We start from the raw sequence: 19,618 nt of genomic DNA on the forward strand, positions 1-19,618 counted from the left end.
GCCACGCTGTGCACAGTTTATTTTTTCGGGTTCACCAGCTCTGCAGTTTTAAGCACAGCTTTGCAAGGGTGCAGTCAACAAATGCATATAAAATGTATAAAAGTTGGCAGGTCAGTTTTTAAAAACGTCAGTGGTTCATAAACATCTTGTGTTTGGGTTGTTCTTCAGTATAATCTCTTTTATTCCTCATCACCCAGTCTGTGAAGTGGAGCAAGAACTAGCTGCTAGGACCATCCACAACAAATTCAATGAAGGCAAAGGCCATTCACAGTTCAGCGTCTCACTCTCATTAACGATAGTGTGCACGTTACCCGGTGTCGGTCTGCCCCTAAAAATCGGTCCGCCTTTTGCATCTGCGCGTGTGTTGTTTTGGATCACAGCAGCACATCTGAGACCGAGTCTCTTCACCCAAAGCAATCACATGGATTAATGGGACCATCATATGATAAAAGTAAAACCTCTTAAATCATTCCGTCAGTTTTAAGCAGAAATGAGGTGAAATTCCGTGACGCTTTGCAATGATAGATGCGCAGTGAAGGCATCAGCTAGCAGCTCGTTTAGCTGCAGCGCTCCAATCGCTTCCGCCGCCTTTTATAATGAAATAATGCTGAATTTATGTGGAAATGATTGTCATACAAAAGCTTCAGATATCTGTTGCTGCATTAGATAATGACTGGTGTGCAGTTTGAAGCAGAAACGAGGTGTTAATGCGTGAACGTCTCGTCGGGGGGACCGATTTTTTGGGGGGGGGGGCGTTCGGTCTGCGACACCGGTCAAATCCGCTATAGGCATCCGCGTGTTGTATGAGTCAGCCCAGTCCTGGAAACTGTGCTGTTTGAACTCCGTGTAGATGTTTTCCAGTCCAGCAGCATTCTTCTTAATATACAGTAGTGTTCAGAATAATAGTAGTGCTATGTGACTAAAAAGATTAATCCAGGTTTTGAGTATATTTCTTATTGTTACATGGGAAACAAGCTGCAAGTAGATTCTCACAAATCCAACAAGACCAAGCATTCATGATATGCACACTCTTAAGGCTGTGAAATTGGGCTATTAGTAAAAACAAGTAGAAAAGGGGGTGTTCGTACTATTACTCTGAACACTACTGTATATAGGCATATACAAGTATATGGGGAAAAGCAAAGTTGTATATGAAGTTTGTTTGGTTCGTTGCTTTCTGTTCTGGTAAACTGCCTTTTTGGTCATCACTCTCAGTACAGATGAACCAGCTGCTACAACTGTTGTGAGGTTCCTTTGTATGTCTCTGCTAAAAGTTAAAATTGTCTTTATCCTAAAACGTGCTGCTCTTGCTTTCACTTACTGGCGTAAATGAAACTACATTGTACTGTAATAGCCGTTACAAAGGTCGGGCTCATCTGACTTCTAATATTCTGGGAACTGAAAATGTTTGATATGATGCTAAAATCTATACACACACACACACACACAATGCCAGAAATGCTTAGTTACTGCAGGCACAGAATGCTCACATTCCTTGCTACATGTTCTTTTGGTCCATGGTGCAGTCTATTTAAATCAAATCAATTTTATTTATATAGCGCCAAATCACAAACAAAACCTTATAAGTAAGAAGAAGAATTTTAAATTCTATTCTAGAATTAACAGGAAGCCAATGAAGAGAGACCAATATGGGTGAGATATGCTCTCCTAGTCCCTGTTAGCACTCTAGCTGCAGCATTTTGAATTAACTGAAGGCTTTTCAGGGAACTTTTAGAACAACCTGATAATGAATTACAATAGTCCAGCCTAGAGGAAATAAATGCATGAATTAGTTTTTCAGCATCTGAGACAAGACCTTTCTAATTTTAGAGATATTGTGCAAATGCAAAAAAGCAGTCCTACATATTTAATATGCACATTGAATGACATATCCTGATCAAAAATGACTCCAAGATTTCTCACAGTATTACTAGAGGTCAGGGTAATGCCATCCAGAGTAAGGATCTGGTTAGACACCATGTTTCTAAGATTTGTGGGGCCAAGTACAATAACTTCAGTTTTATCTGAGTTTAAAAGCAGGAAATTAGAGGTCATCCATGTCTTTATGTCTGTAAGACAATCCTGCAGTTTAGCTAATTGGTGTGTGTCCTCTGGCTTCATGGATACATAAAGCTGGGTATCATCTGCGTAACAATGAAAATTTAAGTAATGCTGTCTAATAGTACTGCCTAAGGGAAATGTATAAAGTGAATAAAATTGGTCCTAGCACAGAACCTTGTGGAACTCCATAATTAACCTTAGTCTGTGAAGAAGATTCCCCATTTACATGAACAAATTGTAATCTATTAGATAAATATGATTCAAACCACCGCATTGCAGTGCCTTTAATACCTATGGCATGCTCTAATCTCTGTAATAAAATTTTATGGTGAACAGTATCAAAAGCAGCACTGAGCTCTAACAGAACAAGCACAGAGATGAGTCCACTGTCTGAGGCCATAAGATGATCATTTGTAACCTTCACTAATGCTGTTTCTGTACTATGATGAATTCTAAAACCTGACTGAAACTCTTCAAATAGACCATTCCTCTGCAGATGATCGGTTAGCTGTTTTACAACTACCCTTTCAAGAATTTTTGAGAGAAAAGGAAGGTTGGAGATTGGCCTATAATTAGCTAAGATAGCTGGGTCCAGTGATGGCTTTTTAAGTAATGGTTTAATTACTGCCACCTTAAAAGCCTGTGGTACATAGCCAACTAATAAAGATAGATTGATCATATTTAAGATCGAAGCATTAATTAATGGTAGGGCTTCCTTGAGCAGCCTGGTAGGAATGGGGTCTAATAGACATGTTGATGGTTTGGAGGAAGTAACTAATGAAAATAACTCAGAACAATCGGAGAGAGAGTCTAACCAAATACCGGCATCACTGAAAGCAGCCAAAGATAACGATACGTTTTTGGGATGGTTATGAGTGATTTTTTCTCTAATAGTTAAAATTTTATTAGCAAATAAAGTCATGAAGTCATTACTAGTTAAAGGAATACTCGGCTCAATAGAGCTCTGACTCTGTCAGCCTGGCTACAGTGCTGAAAAGAAACCTGGGGTGGTTCTTATTTTCTTCAGTTAGTGATGAGTAGTAAGATGTCCTAGCTTTATGGAGGGCTTTTTTTTTTATAAAGCAACAGACTTTTTCCAGGCTAAGTGAAGATCTTCTAAATTAGTGAGACGCCATTTCCTGTCCAACTTACGGGTTATCTGCTTTAGGCTGCGAGTTTGTGAGTTATACCACGGAGTCAGGCACTTCTGATTTAAAGCTCTCTTTTTCAGAGGAGCTACAGCATCCAAAGTTGTCTTCAATGAGGATGTAAAACTATTGACAAGATACTCTATCTCACAGAGTTTAGGTAGCTACTCTGCACTGTGTTGGTATATGGCATTAGAGAACATAATGAGAATTATGTTCTCTTATGTTAAATAAATGAGAATGGAATTTGAAATATTAGAGTTGGAGAACAGGTTCAATAGTAATCAGGTTATCAAGAGGCACCAAACTCACTGTGAGCAAAGTCTGTATGTTCTTACACGTCACCTCTGAGAACATAAAAACAGGCCAGAATTAGCAGACTTTGGATACTTATGAGTCAGTTAATGAAAATGTGAAATTAAATGATCTGCTGCACAGTTGGGCTGTAATGTTCAAGGGTGATTCTTTAACTATGGACACTATTGGCCTTGTAAATGTAATTTCCACCACACCATTGCCTTACAATATAAAGCGTCTTGGGGCAACTGTTTGTTGTGATTTGGAGTTATATACATGTGCTCTGATGTCACCGTTTATCTCCATAGAAACTACCCAAACAATCTTTCATACAAACTGTTTAGGGACATTACAGTGTTGTGGTGGAAATTACGGCAATAGTGTGGGACAACTACATTTTGTTTTAAAAAAATCACAACAGTTGTATGACATTGAATACCCCAATTATGTTTTGATTATTTTACTGATATTTTATTCAGAGATATTTTAAAACATTAGAAAAAAGTTTCTTTACCATTCATTTTTATCATTGAAGATCAAAAGTCTGGGTGTGGGACAAGCACAAAATGGCAATATTTGCATATAATGATGCTGAAAAAAGGTGAAAAAGTCAATTTTTCCCTCCCATTGTCATAAAAATGATTCTTTATTGCAGCAAAATACACAAGTTCCTATAGAATATATTCTTAATAAATTGCAAGTCATTTCAAGCAAAGAAAGTAAATTTTTCTACGAGGCTGTATTTAAATTTCAACATCCAGAAAGTGTGTTGATGCAGACTGTTCTTTGATGTTTAAGACAACTGTGCTTCAATGCTCATTTTTCCACTCTGGGTGCACGTGCTGCTGGAGGGTGCTCTCCTCTGCAGGAACACCTGGAATAAAACCAAAAATAAAGGCTGTGTTCCATGGCCGTGGTTAAGAATGTGTTAATAACTCAGCTGTAGCCCATGAGCCCTCCCAGCTCAGCTATGCAGGAAATGTCTGTACAGCTGCACAAACCTTCACATTCCACATCGATTTTCAGGAACGCCAGTTGTGCCACCATGTCCTCTTCATCTTCTGCATCTCTGAAGTCAAATCCTGTGTAGCCGTTCTCCTCCACACAGTAGCTGATGAACCTGCAAAAGCAGAAATCAAGTGTTTCAATGAGATACTGCAGCATCTTAATGCATGAAACTGTGTAATCTGTTAAAATGCTAAATCTTGTATGCAGTCTGTTCCTGCTTACTTCTTCCAGGTGGGATCCTTGTTTAGAATCACAGGGTTTCCCACCACAATCAACAAGGACTTGGCTCTGGTCATGGCTACGTTGAATCTCTGCAGCAACAGAATTAAATAGTTTACTGATTTAAGTTGCAGCAGAAACCATGCAAACCTGCAGTCACCAGCCCTGCACAAGTCCACCTGCTGCAGCACATTAAGTCTGGAGTTTCCTTACTCTTGATTGGTTGAGCACCACCTGAGCTACTTAAGGAGCAAGTGGGTGGAACAGGGAGAGTTGGAAAACACAAGACAGGATCAGGGTTGGTGACCCTCGACTTAGAGCACTGGTTAAAAAAAACCATCCTCCATGATCCTCCTCATACAGCAAACACTTAGAAATGTGATGTTACTCAAACATTAGCGACCCGTTGCGCAAACATGAAAGTGCAATGGAGCACAGCTTCATCATATTCACTCATCTGGGCGCGCAAAGTTCTGCTTGAAATGGGAGATGGGCATTTGCACAAACTGTGCCAAATGTTAAGTTTGTCGGACTGACCGTCAAGAAAATTTCTGATTTCCTCGCAAATAAAGATAAGTCACTTGTCTGTTTTCCCCCCCTATCCTACCATTATCATTTATTAAATATGTTCCCTACCAGCTAATGTCAGGAAATAAATAAATAAATAAAAAGTGACTGGGACAGTCGGTTTGCAATATTAACTACACAATTACTTTAAACATTTTGCACAACAATTACATTAAAACAGAAAAACTGTTTCTCATGGCTGCTTAAAAAGTTCCTGTTTAAATCCAGGCAAGTCTGCTGTTAAATATGTTAGTTGCTGTCTACAAAGCTAGCCACAGTCAGAACAAAGAGGAGAAAAACAGTGAAAACTGTTTTTTGCTTTTGGGGGAGTGTCACAGAATTAATAAATTTTAGGTGGGTGTTTAACAACCTTTAATTTTTAAAAAAATTGACTTCAGGTGGGCATTTAACCAACTTTCTTTCTGGCGCTTTCTTCTATCAGTAGCAAAAAAAAACAAAAAAAAAAACAAACCTGACATGATGTGCACAGTCAGTTTTCAATGTTAGCCATGCAGACAAACATTAACTTCATTGAAACATTTTGCACAGCAATGTAGTAGAACAGTCCCTCATGGAAGATTAAAAAAAAAAAAAAAATTACCTGTTTAAATGCAGGCGACACTGCAGTTAAATAATTTGTTGGCGTCTGTGATTCTTGCTTGTTATTATTTTAAAAAGTGCACAGTACATATGTATGACATCATACATTCAACATGGAAAAGGAGAAAAACATTTAATACTCATTATTAGGGCTGAAATGATTGAGTAACTCGAATAATTTGACTACAAAAAAATGGTCGAGGCAAATTCTGTGCCTCGAGGCTTTGTTTAACACTGTAGTACACAGACCAGGACTGTGTACAATTTTACAAGTTTGGGGGGGGGGGGGGGGGGGGGAGACAAAGCCACAGCCGATCACCATTTCTGCAAAATGTCAAGACTTTGGCTGAGCTCCTGACACCGGGAAAGATCCAAAACTTGTAAAGATGTGAAAAAAAAAAATTACCCAGGAAAACAGAAAGGAATACATTAAATTTGACCATCTGCGTGATGACGCAGCGACATTGTGCCATTGCTCAGGGAGAGCCCTGGACTGTTGATGTTTAAAAACGCAAAAGTACTTTTTATCTGATTACTCGATTAACCCCCAGAATACAACCCCTGGCAAAAATTATGGAATCACCGGCCTCGGAGGATGTTCATTCAGTTGTTTAATTTTGTAGAAAAAAAAGCAGATCACAGACATGACACAAAACTAGTCATTTCAAATGGCAACTTTCTGGCTTTAAGAAACACTATAAGAAATGAAGAAAAAAGATTGTGGCAGTCAGTAACGGTTACTTTTTTTAGACCAAGCAGAGGAAAAAAATATGGACTCACTCAATTCTGAGGAATAAATTATGGAATCACCCTGTAAATTTTCATCCCCAAAACTAACACCTGCATCAAATCACATCTGCTGGTTGACATTGACCCTATGTCATGACATTGACCCTATGTCATGACATTGACCCTATGTCATGACATTGACCCTGTGTGTCTTTTTGCAAGGAATGTTTTCACCGTTTTTGCTTTATGGCAAGATGCATTATCATCTTAAAAAATGATATCATCCCAAAACATCAGAAAAGTGTCCAAAATATCAATGTAAACTTGTGCATTTATTGATGATGTAATGACAGCCATCTCCCCAGTGCCTTTACCTGACATGCAGCCCCATATCATCAATGACTGTGAAAATTTACATGTTCTCTTCAGGCAGTCATCTTTATAAATCTCACTGGAACGGCACCAAACAAGAGTTCCAGCATCATCACCTTTCCCAATGCAGATCCAAGAATCATCACTGAATATGACTTTCATCCAGTCATCCACAGTCCACGACTGCTTTTCCTTAGCCCACTGTAACCTTGTTTTTTTCCTGTTTAAGTGTTAATGATGACTTTCGTTTAGCTTTTCTGTATGTAAATCCCATTTCCTTTAGGCGGTTTCGTACAGTTCGGTCACAGACGTTGATTCCAGTTTCCTCTCCTTCATTCCTCATTTGTTTTGTTGTGCATTTTCATATTTTGAGACATATTGCTTTAAGTTTTCTGTCTTGACGCTTTGATGTCTTCCTTGGTCTACCAGTATGTTTGCCTTTAACAACCTTCCCATGTTGTTTGTATTTGGTCCAGAGTTTAGACACAGCTGACTGAACAACCAACATCTTTTGCAACATTGCATGATGATTTACTCTCTTAAGAGTTTGATAATCCTCTCCTTTGTTTCAATTGACATCTCTCGTGTTGGAGCCATGATTCATGTCAGTCCACTTGGTGCAACAGCTCTCCAAGGTGTGTTCACTCCTTTTTAGATGCAGACTAACGAGCAGATCTGATATGATGCAGGTGTTAGTTTTGGGGATGAAAATTTACAGGGTGATTCCATATTTTTTTACTCTGCTTGGTCTAAAAAAGTAACCGTTACTGACTGCCACAATCTTTTTTTCTTGATTTCTTATAGTGTTTCTTAAAGCCAGAAAGTTGCCATTTGAAATGACTTTAGTTTTGTGTCATGTCTGTGATCTGCTTTTTTTCTACAAAATTAAACAACTGAATGAACATCCTCCGAGGCCGGTGATTCCATAATTTTTGCCAGGGTTGTACTAATATTAAAAGTAACAACAGACCCACACACCGAGACCACACTTTTGTCTTTGAACATTCTGCTGCTGGAAGCTCTTGTTTACTACAGAGCTTCCCAACACAGAGGCACCCTGAGAGCAGCTCTAAAGCTAGCTCTCTATCAATTACAACACTCCGGTCAGGCGGAGGTCTTGAAAAATAAAGTCATGCTGACTTATGGTTTTGGTTTATAAATAACATTAATACCTATAGAATAACTCCATTAATGTCAATTCTGTCATTTGTACAAAGTTAAAATATAGCATATATCTTTTAATGTTGAATAATGCACTAATTCTGAGGTTTAGTAACAGACAAATCGCAAAGGATTCTGGGTAAAAGTGCCTCTGTTAAACACTGATTGGTTCAGTCATTCATTATGTAAACCAACACAATGTGACGTCTGTCGTGTGTTGGTGTTCATTTTTTTATTTGTAAAAACAGGCATTTTTACGGAGCCCTGGAAGTGTCATCGCAAAATGTTTTGCATGTGGAGAGAATGTGCACACGTTTTATGATGTTGTAAAATGTGCTTTACACTGTGCGAGATGATTTTTCATGCAGGAATTTTTGGACCGAGTTTCAGGTTAAATCAAGCATCCTGCATCGTGTAGTGTACATGTTCTAACAAGCTTTAACATCTCACGACCACCTCCTGATCGCGATCATATGGTCGAATGAAAATCAAAAGCTACAGGCATCCAACCGCTCACACTGTGCCTGTGCAAACACTGCAGAGCTGTCTTGTAATGTTATTTTTTTTTTGCTGTTTTGTTTTTAAACTTCATTTGTAAAAAAAAAAAAAAGTCATTTGCAAAGCCAAAAAGTTGATTTGACAATCATCTCATATAACCGGGGTCAAAACAAATACAACACTGCCATCTACTGGTTCCCAGATGCTTAGTACTTAGGGCGAATACTGCCATGAACACTACTGGCCTTGAAAACAAAATTCCAGATAATCCCTGTCTGCTACATTTAAAATGCGTGGAATTTAACAAACGCAAAGACAATAACAACGTCTATAAATCCAGGGAATATATTCAAGAGAGTTTTAGGCACTAGAGTTTAATGCTGTTGTCCGTGGAGCCTGAACAGAGTGTCTGAAATGCATTTGTCCTGTCGTGAACATGAGATTACATCATCCTACCCATAATGCACTGCTGGGCTCAGCATGTGCTCACAAAACCTTAAAAATTAGCACATTAAAACTAAAACATATATCTGATATTTTCACTTTATAAAACTTCAGACATGACAGTAATTTTAAATAAAATTAGTTTGGTAAAATTTGAACCATAAGTTAAAAATGTATGCCACTCCTTATTAGATGCAGACTAACGAGCAGATGTGATTTCATGCAGGTGTTAGTTTTGGGGATGAAAATTTACAGGGTGATTCCATAATTTATTCCTCAGAATTGAGTGAGTCCATATTTTTTTCCTCTGCTTGGTCTAAAAAAGTAACCGTTACTGACTGCCACAATCTTTTTTTCTTGATTTCTTATAGTGTTTCTTAAAGCCAGAAAGTTGCCATTTGAAATGACTTTAGTTTTGTGTCATGTCTGTGATCTGCTTTTTTTCTACAAAATTAAACAACTGAATGAATGAGGCCGGTGATTCCATAATTTTTGCCAGGGGTTGTAGTCGATAGAATACTTGAATACTATGCACAATTTCTCACCGGCCATTGGATGCTGCAACTCCTTTAGGGCCCCTTCACACACAGTGCGAAGTTTGAACATGCACACTTGGTGCGCATGGCGCAGGAATCGTGTGCAAACTGTGTAATGTCATTCCTGCCTCCAACGCCATGTACACCTGTTGCTACAACTATTTGCGCACACAAGCACCTGAAACACGGAGTGTGCGCTGTGCGAACCCATCGCACCCTCTTACAGCAGGTGCCGGCCAAATTCCAGGTGACACGCACAAACATCTAACACCGCTCGCATGGCACTTAGAAAATATGTGTCCAGTCGCACTCTTGGCACGACAACAGACAATCACTGTCATACTGCTGTGAAATTTGTCTGTTTCCCACGAGTGTGATTTTGCAAACACACACACACACACACACACACTGACACATGGGTGTGTGCGCTTCACTCACAGGAGGTATGGCTTCCAACAGAAGCAGCTGTGGTGATCCATCATTCTGGACATTCCAGCTCCACAACACCTACTGTGTTTGGACAGATATGGACTAACAACTGTCCACTGTGAGGCGCGTCTGATTTCTGTATTTATGTGGACGACGCAGAGAGCGATCTGACAGTCACGTCACCCACGTGAGCTCTGTTCCACATGACGCAGTGTCTGTGCTGTGGTGCGCCGTCCACAAGACACGCGTGTCAGATAGAACACACGTGGCCGACTGGATGCACCTGACCAGTAGATGTGGACATCAGAGCACACTGCTTCTCATTCATGTTATTTCATAACTGTATGACTGTGACCATGGGTCATCACCAGAGGAACAGATGGATCATATTTGTATTGCTCGCTTGATAAATGTGGTGTTTTTATATGGTGTGGGATTTAAAAAAATTTTTTGTAATACTTCCATGTCCTTCCTGACATGAGGCAGCTTCCCGCAGCTTTCAAAGAACAGCTCTGTAGCTCAGTGGTTTTTATTTATTCCACATAAGCGCCGCAATGTGGTTCCACATGTACCAGCTGGTTTTTATTTCTTCCACATAAGCGGCGCCATGTGGTGGACACCTAGCACTGTTCCTGCTTGACAGACACCGGCATGTGCACGAACTGTCACACCGGGTTCAGGCATGCCTGCCCGTTGGTGTGATGTTTTGTGCACCAATTTCAAACTGTTTCATGCCGTTTTGTGAAGGGGCCATTTGGCTTGACCGGGGGTGTCTTGTGGTTACCTTCATTCGTCTTCTTGCACACTCAGTTTTTGAGAACTACAGGTAGTATTTATTATACATGTCTTTTTAAATTATTGATGCTAATGAAGTCAAAGACGCATTCAGTGACTTAGAAATGTTTAGGTATCCTTCCCCCGACTTGTGAAAAGAAATATGGCATCTTGTGTTAATAATCCTTAGTTTGTCCAATTACTTATGGACTCTGAAAATAGAGGCACTATGTATATAAACTGCTTTAATTCCTAAAAGTTTAATGCAACATTTTTGTTAAATGCCTTGATTTAAAGCCAGTAATCTACAAGGAAGTCTTAGTTTCATTTCAACTATGTCGTACAGAGGCAACGTTACAAAAACCACATCACTGTCCAGTTACTTATGAACCAACCGGTTCAGACTGATTGGCTGCAGTATTCCTTTGCAAGAACGATGAGACTGACCTTTTCATTGGCAAGAAAACCAATGTTGAAGTCCTGGTCCATCTTGATGTAGTTGATGCTACTTCGGACAGTGGAAACCATGATGATCTTTCTCTCTTGGCCCTGAAACTCCTCCACAGAACCCACCTACAGCAGAAGGACTTCAGTTATTTAACATGTCCTCCGCTTTCAGCAACAATCTTCATGTGCATACACCACAAAAACCACTTTACATTACCTTGAGGTCTTTGAGATCGTTCCATCGATTCCGCACAGAGACAGACCTGAGTGCCTTCTGGATTTTCTCAACCTAATCGAAGAGCATGCCATTACTGATAACTAAGTTTTAAAGACAAAGATCCTAAACTGTTCCACGCAAGCTCACCTGTTTCCTGTAGGGGGCAATGATGCCGATGTGTTCTGCTGACAGTTTGGGGAGACCCTTCTTTCCTTGAGTGTCCATCAGCTTGGTGAGGTAGTCAATCAGAACTTCAATCTCAGACACGTTGAAGAAGGAAGGACTGTTTGCTTCCCTTTCGTCTTTTCCCATTACCCCGTGGAAGATGATGGGGAAACCCTGCAGCACCAGGAGGGAGTTAGTTTTCCCATTTGCTGATGGCAACCTCTGTCACAATGTCAGTTTGAGGGGCTGTTAACAAAACTTCACCTCGACTTTTTTGTTGTCATTTATTCTCTTATTTTTGGCTTCTGTTTCAACAGTCCTGAAACCCAGAAATATCTGACTCATCCTACAGTTGTTTTTCTCTAATAAGAATATGGGGTCATTTTCCTCCTCTATAGAGAAACTGAACAGGTGCATGACTGGTTAATGTATTACTTTGAAACATATGACAAATATAGATCAATTCTCCTCATTGTGCCACTAATACCTTTTTCAATTTAATTTCTTTTTTTTTTTTGGATGATGTTTAATTTTTGCATGTGTGCAGTTGATGTTTTGAATGTTTGTTCTGATGTATTTGTATATGGTTTTTCCCCACAATGTAACCCCCCCCCCCCCCCAATCAATTTTAGCCCCCATGACATTTAATTGGTCCCAATGCTTTATATTGTGTTTGTGGGTCTATGACTGGAGGCTGCATTTAACCCAGCCTGATTTCCATTCCATGACATTACAACCAAGAAAAGGCAAATATATAAAAAGGTGCGAGTGTTACATTCAGAGTTATACAAATAAATTCTTCATGATTCAGTGATACTGTAGCTTAAAAAAAAAAAAAAGAACCTTTCCAGTTGTAGAAAGGTTCAATAAGAGTGTGAGTCACCCTACCAAAACTTTTGCCACATCACCTTTTTTGGCAGGTATTCCCAGTTGCAGTAAGCCTCACGTTCCCACTGATCAGCAAACACCTGCAGCTCATTCTCATAAAAGAGCTCATTGGGGACTTTCAGAATAGACACATGAGACCTGAACAAGAAGTTCCGAGTCAAAATATAAATATTCTAATCAAGCGAACCCAGACAGAGTAATGGAAGTGAAATCTCAGAGACACACCTGTAGTTTCTCAGCAGTTTGGTGACGAAGCGAGTGTCGAAGTGTCCGGGCTCTTTGGTCTTTTGATACAAAGGGTTGTGTCTCATCAGTCTCTCTAGCAGAGACATTCCTGAAAAACAAAATCTGTCACCACCGGCTTAAACACAGACAGTGTTACAGTGATGCCCCGTTTGGTTTCCTTCTCTTATCCTTCACTACTACTTTATTCGCCTCAGTCTCACCAAGTCCATACTCCAAAGCAATGGGCGATCGGAGGATGGGTCCCAGCTGCTTGGGGTCTCCTGCAAGCACCAACTGTCCTGTCTCTGGATTGAGCAGACCTGTGAGACAATGTTGGACCAATCAATGACAAGGTACCTCAATTTAATCATGATTTCCAAGTTTAAAAGAAATTACTTTTTTTTTTTAATGTGTAATGTGACACCAACAGGCAACATGCCACATTTAGGGGAGGTGATGGTCTAGTGGTTAAGTGTTGGGCTTGAGACCAGAGGATCCTCGATTCAAATCCAGTGGTGGGGACATCTAACCAAAAAGTTAGCTTCGATAACAGTTAATCAGCTAATGAAAAGTTCTTTTATAAAGCTAAATAAAAAAAAAATAGTGGAAGTTACAGAAAAAAGCTAAACCGATAACTTTCAGCACTGATTTCAGTACACTAGCAGCTACTGACAATGAGCCAGTGCTTGTGTCAAATCAGCCTTTTCTCAGCAAAAGAGACCTGGTGACTGAGAGAAAAAAAAAAAAAAGGAAGAGGAAGAATAAATACAATTTCTCTTTACACCATACAGACTTGCTGGCATATCACGCAAGTCATCTACGGGCATACAGTTTTAACTTATGGTTAAAATTTTAACCAAACTAATTCCGGACAAGTTATTTAAATTAACTTCATGTCTGGCGTTTTATAAAGTGAAGATATCAGCTATATGTTTTCGTTTTCAAGTCATGCACTAATTTTGAATGTCTCAATGTTTAGAGACACGTAGCTGCAGTGCATTATGGGTAAAGTTCCACAACAGAACTACATTGAGATGCTCTGATCAGGCTGCACTGTAACCGCGGACAGCAGCATTAAACTCTTTGTATATTGTGCCTAAAACTCTCGTGAATATATTCTCTGGATTTATAGACATTATTATGTTTGTTTTGCAGGGGTGGTGGCCAAGTGGTTAATGCGCTTGGTTTCAGTTCAGAAGGTTCCGGGTTCAAATCTCACCCCTGCTACATTTCTCCATGTAATGTGGAGTTGCGTCAGGAAGAGCATCCAGCGTAAAACCTGTGCCAATTCAACATGCAGATCCACCTTGGATTTGCTGTGACAACCCCAAGTGCAAACAAGGGAGCAGCCGAAGGGACTTACATTATTATGTTTGTTTTATGCAAACATTCAAGAAGCTCAGGTTGTTTCTCTGTTATTTTCCAATGGGAGTTGCTGTGAGCCAAGATCACTTCCTGTTCATGTCATTCTGGAGGAAAATGAAGTTTGGTCTTTTTAGTAGAGACCCTGAAAACTTGCTAAAACAAATATTCCAAATAATAGTTTTCAGGCAGTATTTGCCCTATTGATATGTCCCATAATCCTCTGCGCGCCAGACAGATGCTGCGGTATAAATGTAAATGAACATTATACAACCAAAATGTACATTTTATCATGTTAATAAGAGGTTGCATGCATGAGACCCTGAAAACAAATATTCCAAATAATCTGCATCTGCTATGTTTAAATGAGTAGAATTTAATAAACACAAACCAAATTCTCTCTCTCTCTCTCTCTCTCTCTCTCTCTCTCTCTCTCTCTCTCCTCTCTCTCTCTCTCTCTCTCTCTCTCTCTCTCTCTCTCTCTCTCTCTCTCTCTCTCTCTCTCTCTCTCTCCTCTCTCTCTCTCTCTCTCTCTCTCTCTCTCTCTCTCTCTCTCTCTCTCTCTCTCTCTCTCTCTCTCTCTCTCTCTCTCTCTCTCTCTCTCTCTCTCTCTCTCTCTCTCTCTCTCTCTCTCTCTCTCTCTCTCTCTCTCTCTCTCTCTCTCTCTCTCTCTCTCTCTCTCTCTCTCTCTCACAAAGAGGACAGTGTTGTAAAGGACAATAAGCACACAATAACATCTATAAACCCAGAGAATATATTCACGAGAGTTTTAGGCACAATATAAAGAGTTTAATGCTGTTGTCCGTGTGCAGCGGTTAAATTGCAGCCTGATCAGAGTGTCTCAATGCATTTCTCCTGTCGTGAAACTTTACCCATAATGCAGTGCAGCATGTGTCTAACTCCTAAACATTCAAAATGAGTGCATTACTTTAAAACATATAGCTGATATTTTCACTTTATAAAATGCCAGACGTGACGTTAATTTAAATAACTTGTCCGGAATTAGTTTGGTTAAAATTTTAACCATAAGTTAAAACTGTGTGCCCGTGGATGACTTGCGTGATATGCCGCCAAGTCATTATGGTGTGAAAAAAAATGATCTTTTTTCCTCTCTCTTCCTTTCTCTTCTGCAGCCAGCTCTCCTCTGCCTGCAGAGGATAAAGCTGTCTGTCTGCTACAAAACATTTAACAAGCAGGCACTAAAATCTTTTCAGACTTCACAAATGTTTACTGTAAGCTTTATTCACTATGCCTGCAAAAATATGTTAGCGGTCTCAAGCTCAGGTTATATGAAAAGCTAATCCAATAATGAAAACCTTAGCCTGACCGGAAAATCACTAAGGGCCCTTGGGCAAGGTCCTTAATCCCTCAGTTGTTCCCGGTGTGTAGTGGGCGCCTTGCATGGCAGCAGCCTGACATTGGGGTGAATGTGAGGCATTATTGTAAATCGCTTTGAGCATCTGATGCAGATGGAAAAGCGCTATACAAAATGCAGTCCATTTACCATTTACATTTGAGGACAATGCAAGTCCTACATAGGCTCTGAAGCCCTATGATGCTGGTGCTTAAACCCAGATTCCATGATGTGAGAATGTGACAGCCTACGACATCCCCTGGAAAGGACACCAATCCAAAGCAGATTATGAGTCTTGCCCAAGGATACAGACAGGTAGCATGAACAGAACTCAAACCCAGGTCTACATGCAAAACCCCAACTTCTGTTGGCAAATGTGGGCACACTTCCAGCAGATTAGACCTCCCGTGGTCAACACAAGCCTTCGTACAATCCATAATATTTTCAATTCTTCTTATGAACATATTTCTGTGCCACTCCAGCATTAAGTTATACAACTGGTGATACAACACACAAAAGTTGCATTATACAGTTTCTCCAATCAAAGCCAGAGAAGCCTATACCTCCTTCAGAGCTGTCATTGGTTCTTTTGGTGGCTTCTCTCACTCGTCTCCTTTCAGTTCACTTACTTTTTGAGTACTGCCTACTCCAGGCAGAAACACAGAATCCCTCAGTTTGCATTTCTTAATGACTGATGTAAACAAAATCAAAAACAGTAAAAGTGAACTTCTGTATTAATACCAATCATGACATCATTTGTTCAATTACTTATGGGCACAGGAAATGGAGGGACTTTGTATCTGTGCACTTTGACAACAATATTGAAGTGAAACACATCCATGCTTTCAAAAGCTAATTATGACCCTCTTTCCTTAGCAATAAAACCAGACCTAAATAGATCGAATCTGGTCCCATTCCTCAATTTAAATTCGAGGATAATGTCAATAAAAATGAATGTTGTTCCGAGACTACTTTATTTATTTAGAAGACGACGAAGAGGAGGAAAAAGTTGCCATGAACAGCGGGAGAAGAAGAAAACTAGAAGGGTGGAAATGAGAGTGGGGACTTTGAATGTTGGTAGTATGACTGGTAAAGGGAGAGAGCTGGCTGATATGATGGAGAGGAGAAAGGTAGACATATTATGTGTGCAAGAGACCAAGTGGAAGGGAAGTAAGAGCAAGAGCATCGGCGGTGGGTACAAGTTGTTGTACCATGGTGAGGACAGGACGAGAAATGGTGTTGAGGTCATTTTAAAGGAAGAGTATGTTAAAAGTGTGTTGGAGGTTAAGAGAGTGTCTGACAGGGTGATGAGTGTGAAGTTGGAAATTGAAGGGGTGATGATGAATATCATCAGTGCATATGCCCCACAGGTAGGTTGTGAGATGAAGGAGAAAGATGATTTCTGGAGTGTGTTAGATGAGTTGGTGGAGAGTGTGCCCAAGTATGAAAGAGTGGTGATAGGAGCAGACTTCAATGGGCATGTTGGTGAAGGGAACAGAGGTGATGAGGAAGTAATGGGTAGATATGGTATCAAAGATAGGAATGGGGATGGACAGATGGTAGTTGATTTTGCAAAAAGGATGGAAATGGCTGTGGTGAATACCTACTTTAAGAAAAGGGAGGAGCACGGGGTAACATATAAGAGTGGAGGAAGGTGCACACAGGTGGACTACATTCTTTATAGGAGATGCAAGCTAAAAGAAATCACAGACTGTAAGGTGGTAGCAGGAGAGAGTGTCACTAGACAGCACAGGATGGTTGTTTGTAGGATGACTTTAGAGGTAAAGAAGAAGAAGAGAGTGAGAGCTCAACAAAGGATCAGATGGTGTAAGCTGAAGGAGGAAGACTGTTGTGTGAAATTTAGTGAGCAGGTGAGAGAAGCACTAGTTGGAGGGGAAGCAATTTTGGACAACTGGAAACATACTGCAGATGTGGTGAGGGAGACAGCTAGGGCAGTACTGGGTATGACATCTGGACAGTGGAAGGAAGACAAGGAGACTTGGTGGTGGAATGAAGAGGTCCAGGAAAGCATAAGGAGAAAGAGGTTGGCGAAAATGTTTTGAGATAGTCGGAGAGATGAAGAAAGTAGACAGGAGTACAAGGAAATGCGGCGTAAGGCGAGAAGAGAAGTGGCATATTGCGAGCTGTACAAGAAGTTGAATAGTAAGGAAGGAGAAAAGGACTTGTACCGATTGGCCAGACAAAGGGACAGAGCTGGAAAGGATGTGCATCACGTTAGGGTGGTAAAAGATGCACATGGTAATGTGCTGACAAGTGAGGAGTGTGTGCTGAGAAGGTGGAGGGAATATTTTGAAGAGTTGAAGAATAAAGAAAATGAGCAAGAGAAAAGGCTGGATGATGTGGTGAGAGTAAATCAGGAAGTAAAAGAGATTAGCAAGGAAGAAGTGATGGCTGCTATGAAGAGGATGAAGAGTGGAAAGGCAGTTGGTCCAGATGACATTCCAATGGAGGCATGGAAATGTCTAGGAGAGATGGCAGTAGAGTTTCTAACCAGATTGTTTAATAAAATCTTGGAAAGTGAGAGGATACCTGAGGAGTGGAGACGAAGTGTGCTGGTTCCTATTTTCAAGAACAAGGGTGATGTGCAGAGCTGCTGTAACTACAGAGGCATAAAGCTGATCAGCCACAGCATGAAGTTATGGGAAAGAGTAGTAGATGCTAGGCTTAGAAAACAGGTGAAGATCTGTGAGCAGCAATATGGTTTCATGCCGAGAAAGAGCACTACAGATGCAATGTTTGCTCTGAGAATACTGTTGGAAAAGTACAGAGAAGGACAGAAAGAGTTACATTGTGTGTTTGTGGACTTAGAAAAAGCTTATGATAGGGTGCCAAGAGAAGAGTTGTGGCATTGTATGAGGAAGTCTGGAGTGGCAGAGAAGTATGTTAGGGTAGTGCAGGACATGTACAAGAATAGTGTGACAGCGGTGAGATGCGCAGTCGGAATGACAGACTCATTCAAGGTGGAGGTGGGACTACACCAAGGATCAGCTCTGAGTCCTTTATTGTTTGCAGTGGTGATGGACAGGTTGACAGATGAGATCAGACAGGAGTCCCCATGGACTATGATGTTTGCAGATGACATTGTGATCTGTAGTGAGAGTAGAGAGCAAGTTGAGTCTAGTCTGGAGAAGTGGAGATATGCTTTGGAGAGAAGGCGAATGGAAGTCAGTAGAAGCAAGACTGAGTACGTGTGTAAATGAGAGGGAGCCCAGTGGAATAGTGCAGTTACAAGGAGTAGAAGTGGTGAAAGTAGATGAGTTTAAATATTTGGGGTCAACTGTTCAAAGTAATGGAGAGTGTGGTAGAGAGGTGAAGAAGAGAGTGCAGGCAGGGTGGAGTGGGTGGAGAAAGGTGGCAGGAGTGATTTGTGACCGAAGAATATCAGCAAGAGTGAAGGGGAAAGTTTACAAAACAGTAGTGAGACCAGCTATGTTGTATGGTTTAGAGACAGTGGCACTAACAAAAAGACAGGAGGCAGAGCTGGAGGTGGCAGGGTCCATCTCACCCTGTCCTCTGTATCTTCCTCTGTCACACCAACCACCTGCATCTCCTCCCTCAGCACATCCATAAACCACCTCTTTGGCCTCCCTCTTCTCCTCCTGCCTGGTGGCTCCATCCTCAGCATCCTTCTCCCTATATACTCTGGGTCCCTCCTCTGCACGTCCAAACCATCTCAATCTCGCCTCTGATTTTGTTTCCAAACCATCCCACCTGAGCTGTCCCTCTGATATGTTCATTCCTAATCTTGTCCATTCTCCTCACTCCTAAAGAGAATCTCAACATCTTCAGCTCTGACACCTCCAGCTCTGCCTCCTGTCTTTTTGTTAGTGCCACCGTCTCTAAACCATACAACATAGCTGGTCTCACTACTGTCTTGTAAACTTTCCCCTTCACTCTTGCTGATATTCTTTGATCACAAATCACTCCTGCCACCTTTCTCCACCCACTCCACCCTGCCTGCACTCTCTTCTTCACCTCTTTACCACACTCTCCATTACTTTGAACAGTTGACCCCAAATATTTAAACTCATCTACTTTCACCACTTCTACTCCTTGTACCTGCACTATTCCACTGGGCTCCCTCCAATTCACACAC

At 40.7% G+C, this 19,618-nt stretch overlaps 1 protein-coding gene across 1 annotated transcript in view; it reads right to left on the minus strand.

Annotated features, from left to right (window-relative positions):
- Window positions 1-4,133: 4,133 nt before the first annotated feature.
- mov10a (Mov10 RISC complex RNA helicase a) overlaps window positions 4,134-19,618 on the minus strand; it is a 48,304-nt gene continuing 32,819 nt past the window's right edge. Inside the window, exons 14-22 of the mRNA XM_034166016.1 lie at window positions 13,007-13,105; window positions 12,786-12,894; window positions 12,581-12,698; window positions 11,655-11,846; window positions 11,508-11,579; window positions 11,291-11,416; window positions 4,737-4,825; window positions 4,508-4,626; window positions 4,134-4,380 (exon numbers count right to left, since the gene is read on the minus strand). Coding sequence (XP_034021907.1) covers window positions 4,316-4,380; window positions 4,508-4,626; window positions 4,737-4,825; window positions 11,291-11,416; window positions 11,508-11,579; window positions 11,655-11,846; window positions 12,581-12,698; window positions 12,786-12,894; window positions 13,007-13,105 — 989 coding nt within the window. The 3' untranslated portion in view covers window positions 4,134-4,315. The remainder of the gene's footprint in view (window positions 4,381-4,507; window positions 4,627-4,736; window positions 4,826-11,290; window positions 11,417-11,507; window positions 11,580-11,654; window positions 11,847-12,580; window positions 12,699-12,785; window positions 12,895-13,006; window positions 13,106-19,618) is intronic.

Source organism: Thalassophryne amazonica, chromosome 3 (assembly GCF_902500255.1).
Source record: "Thalassophryne amazonica chromosome 3, fThaAma1.1, whole genome shotgun sequence".
In the NCBI taxonomy this organism is placed as follows: domain Eukaryota; kingdom Metazoa; phylum Chordata; class Actinopteri; order Batrachoidiformes; family Batrachoididae; genus Thalassophryne; species Thalassophryne amazonica.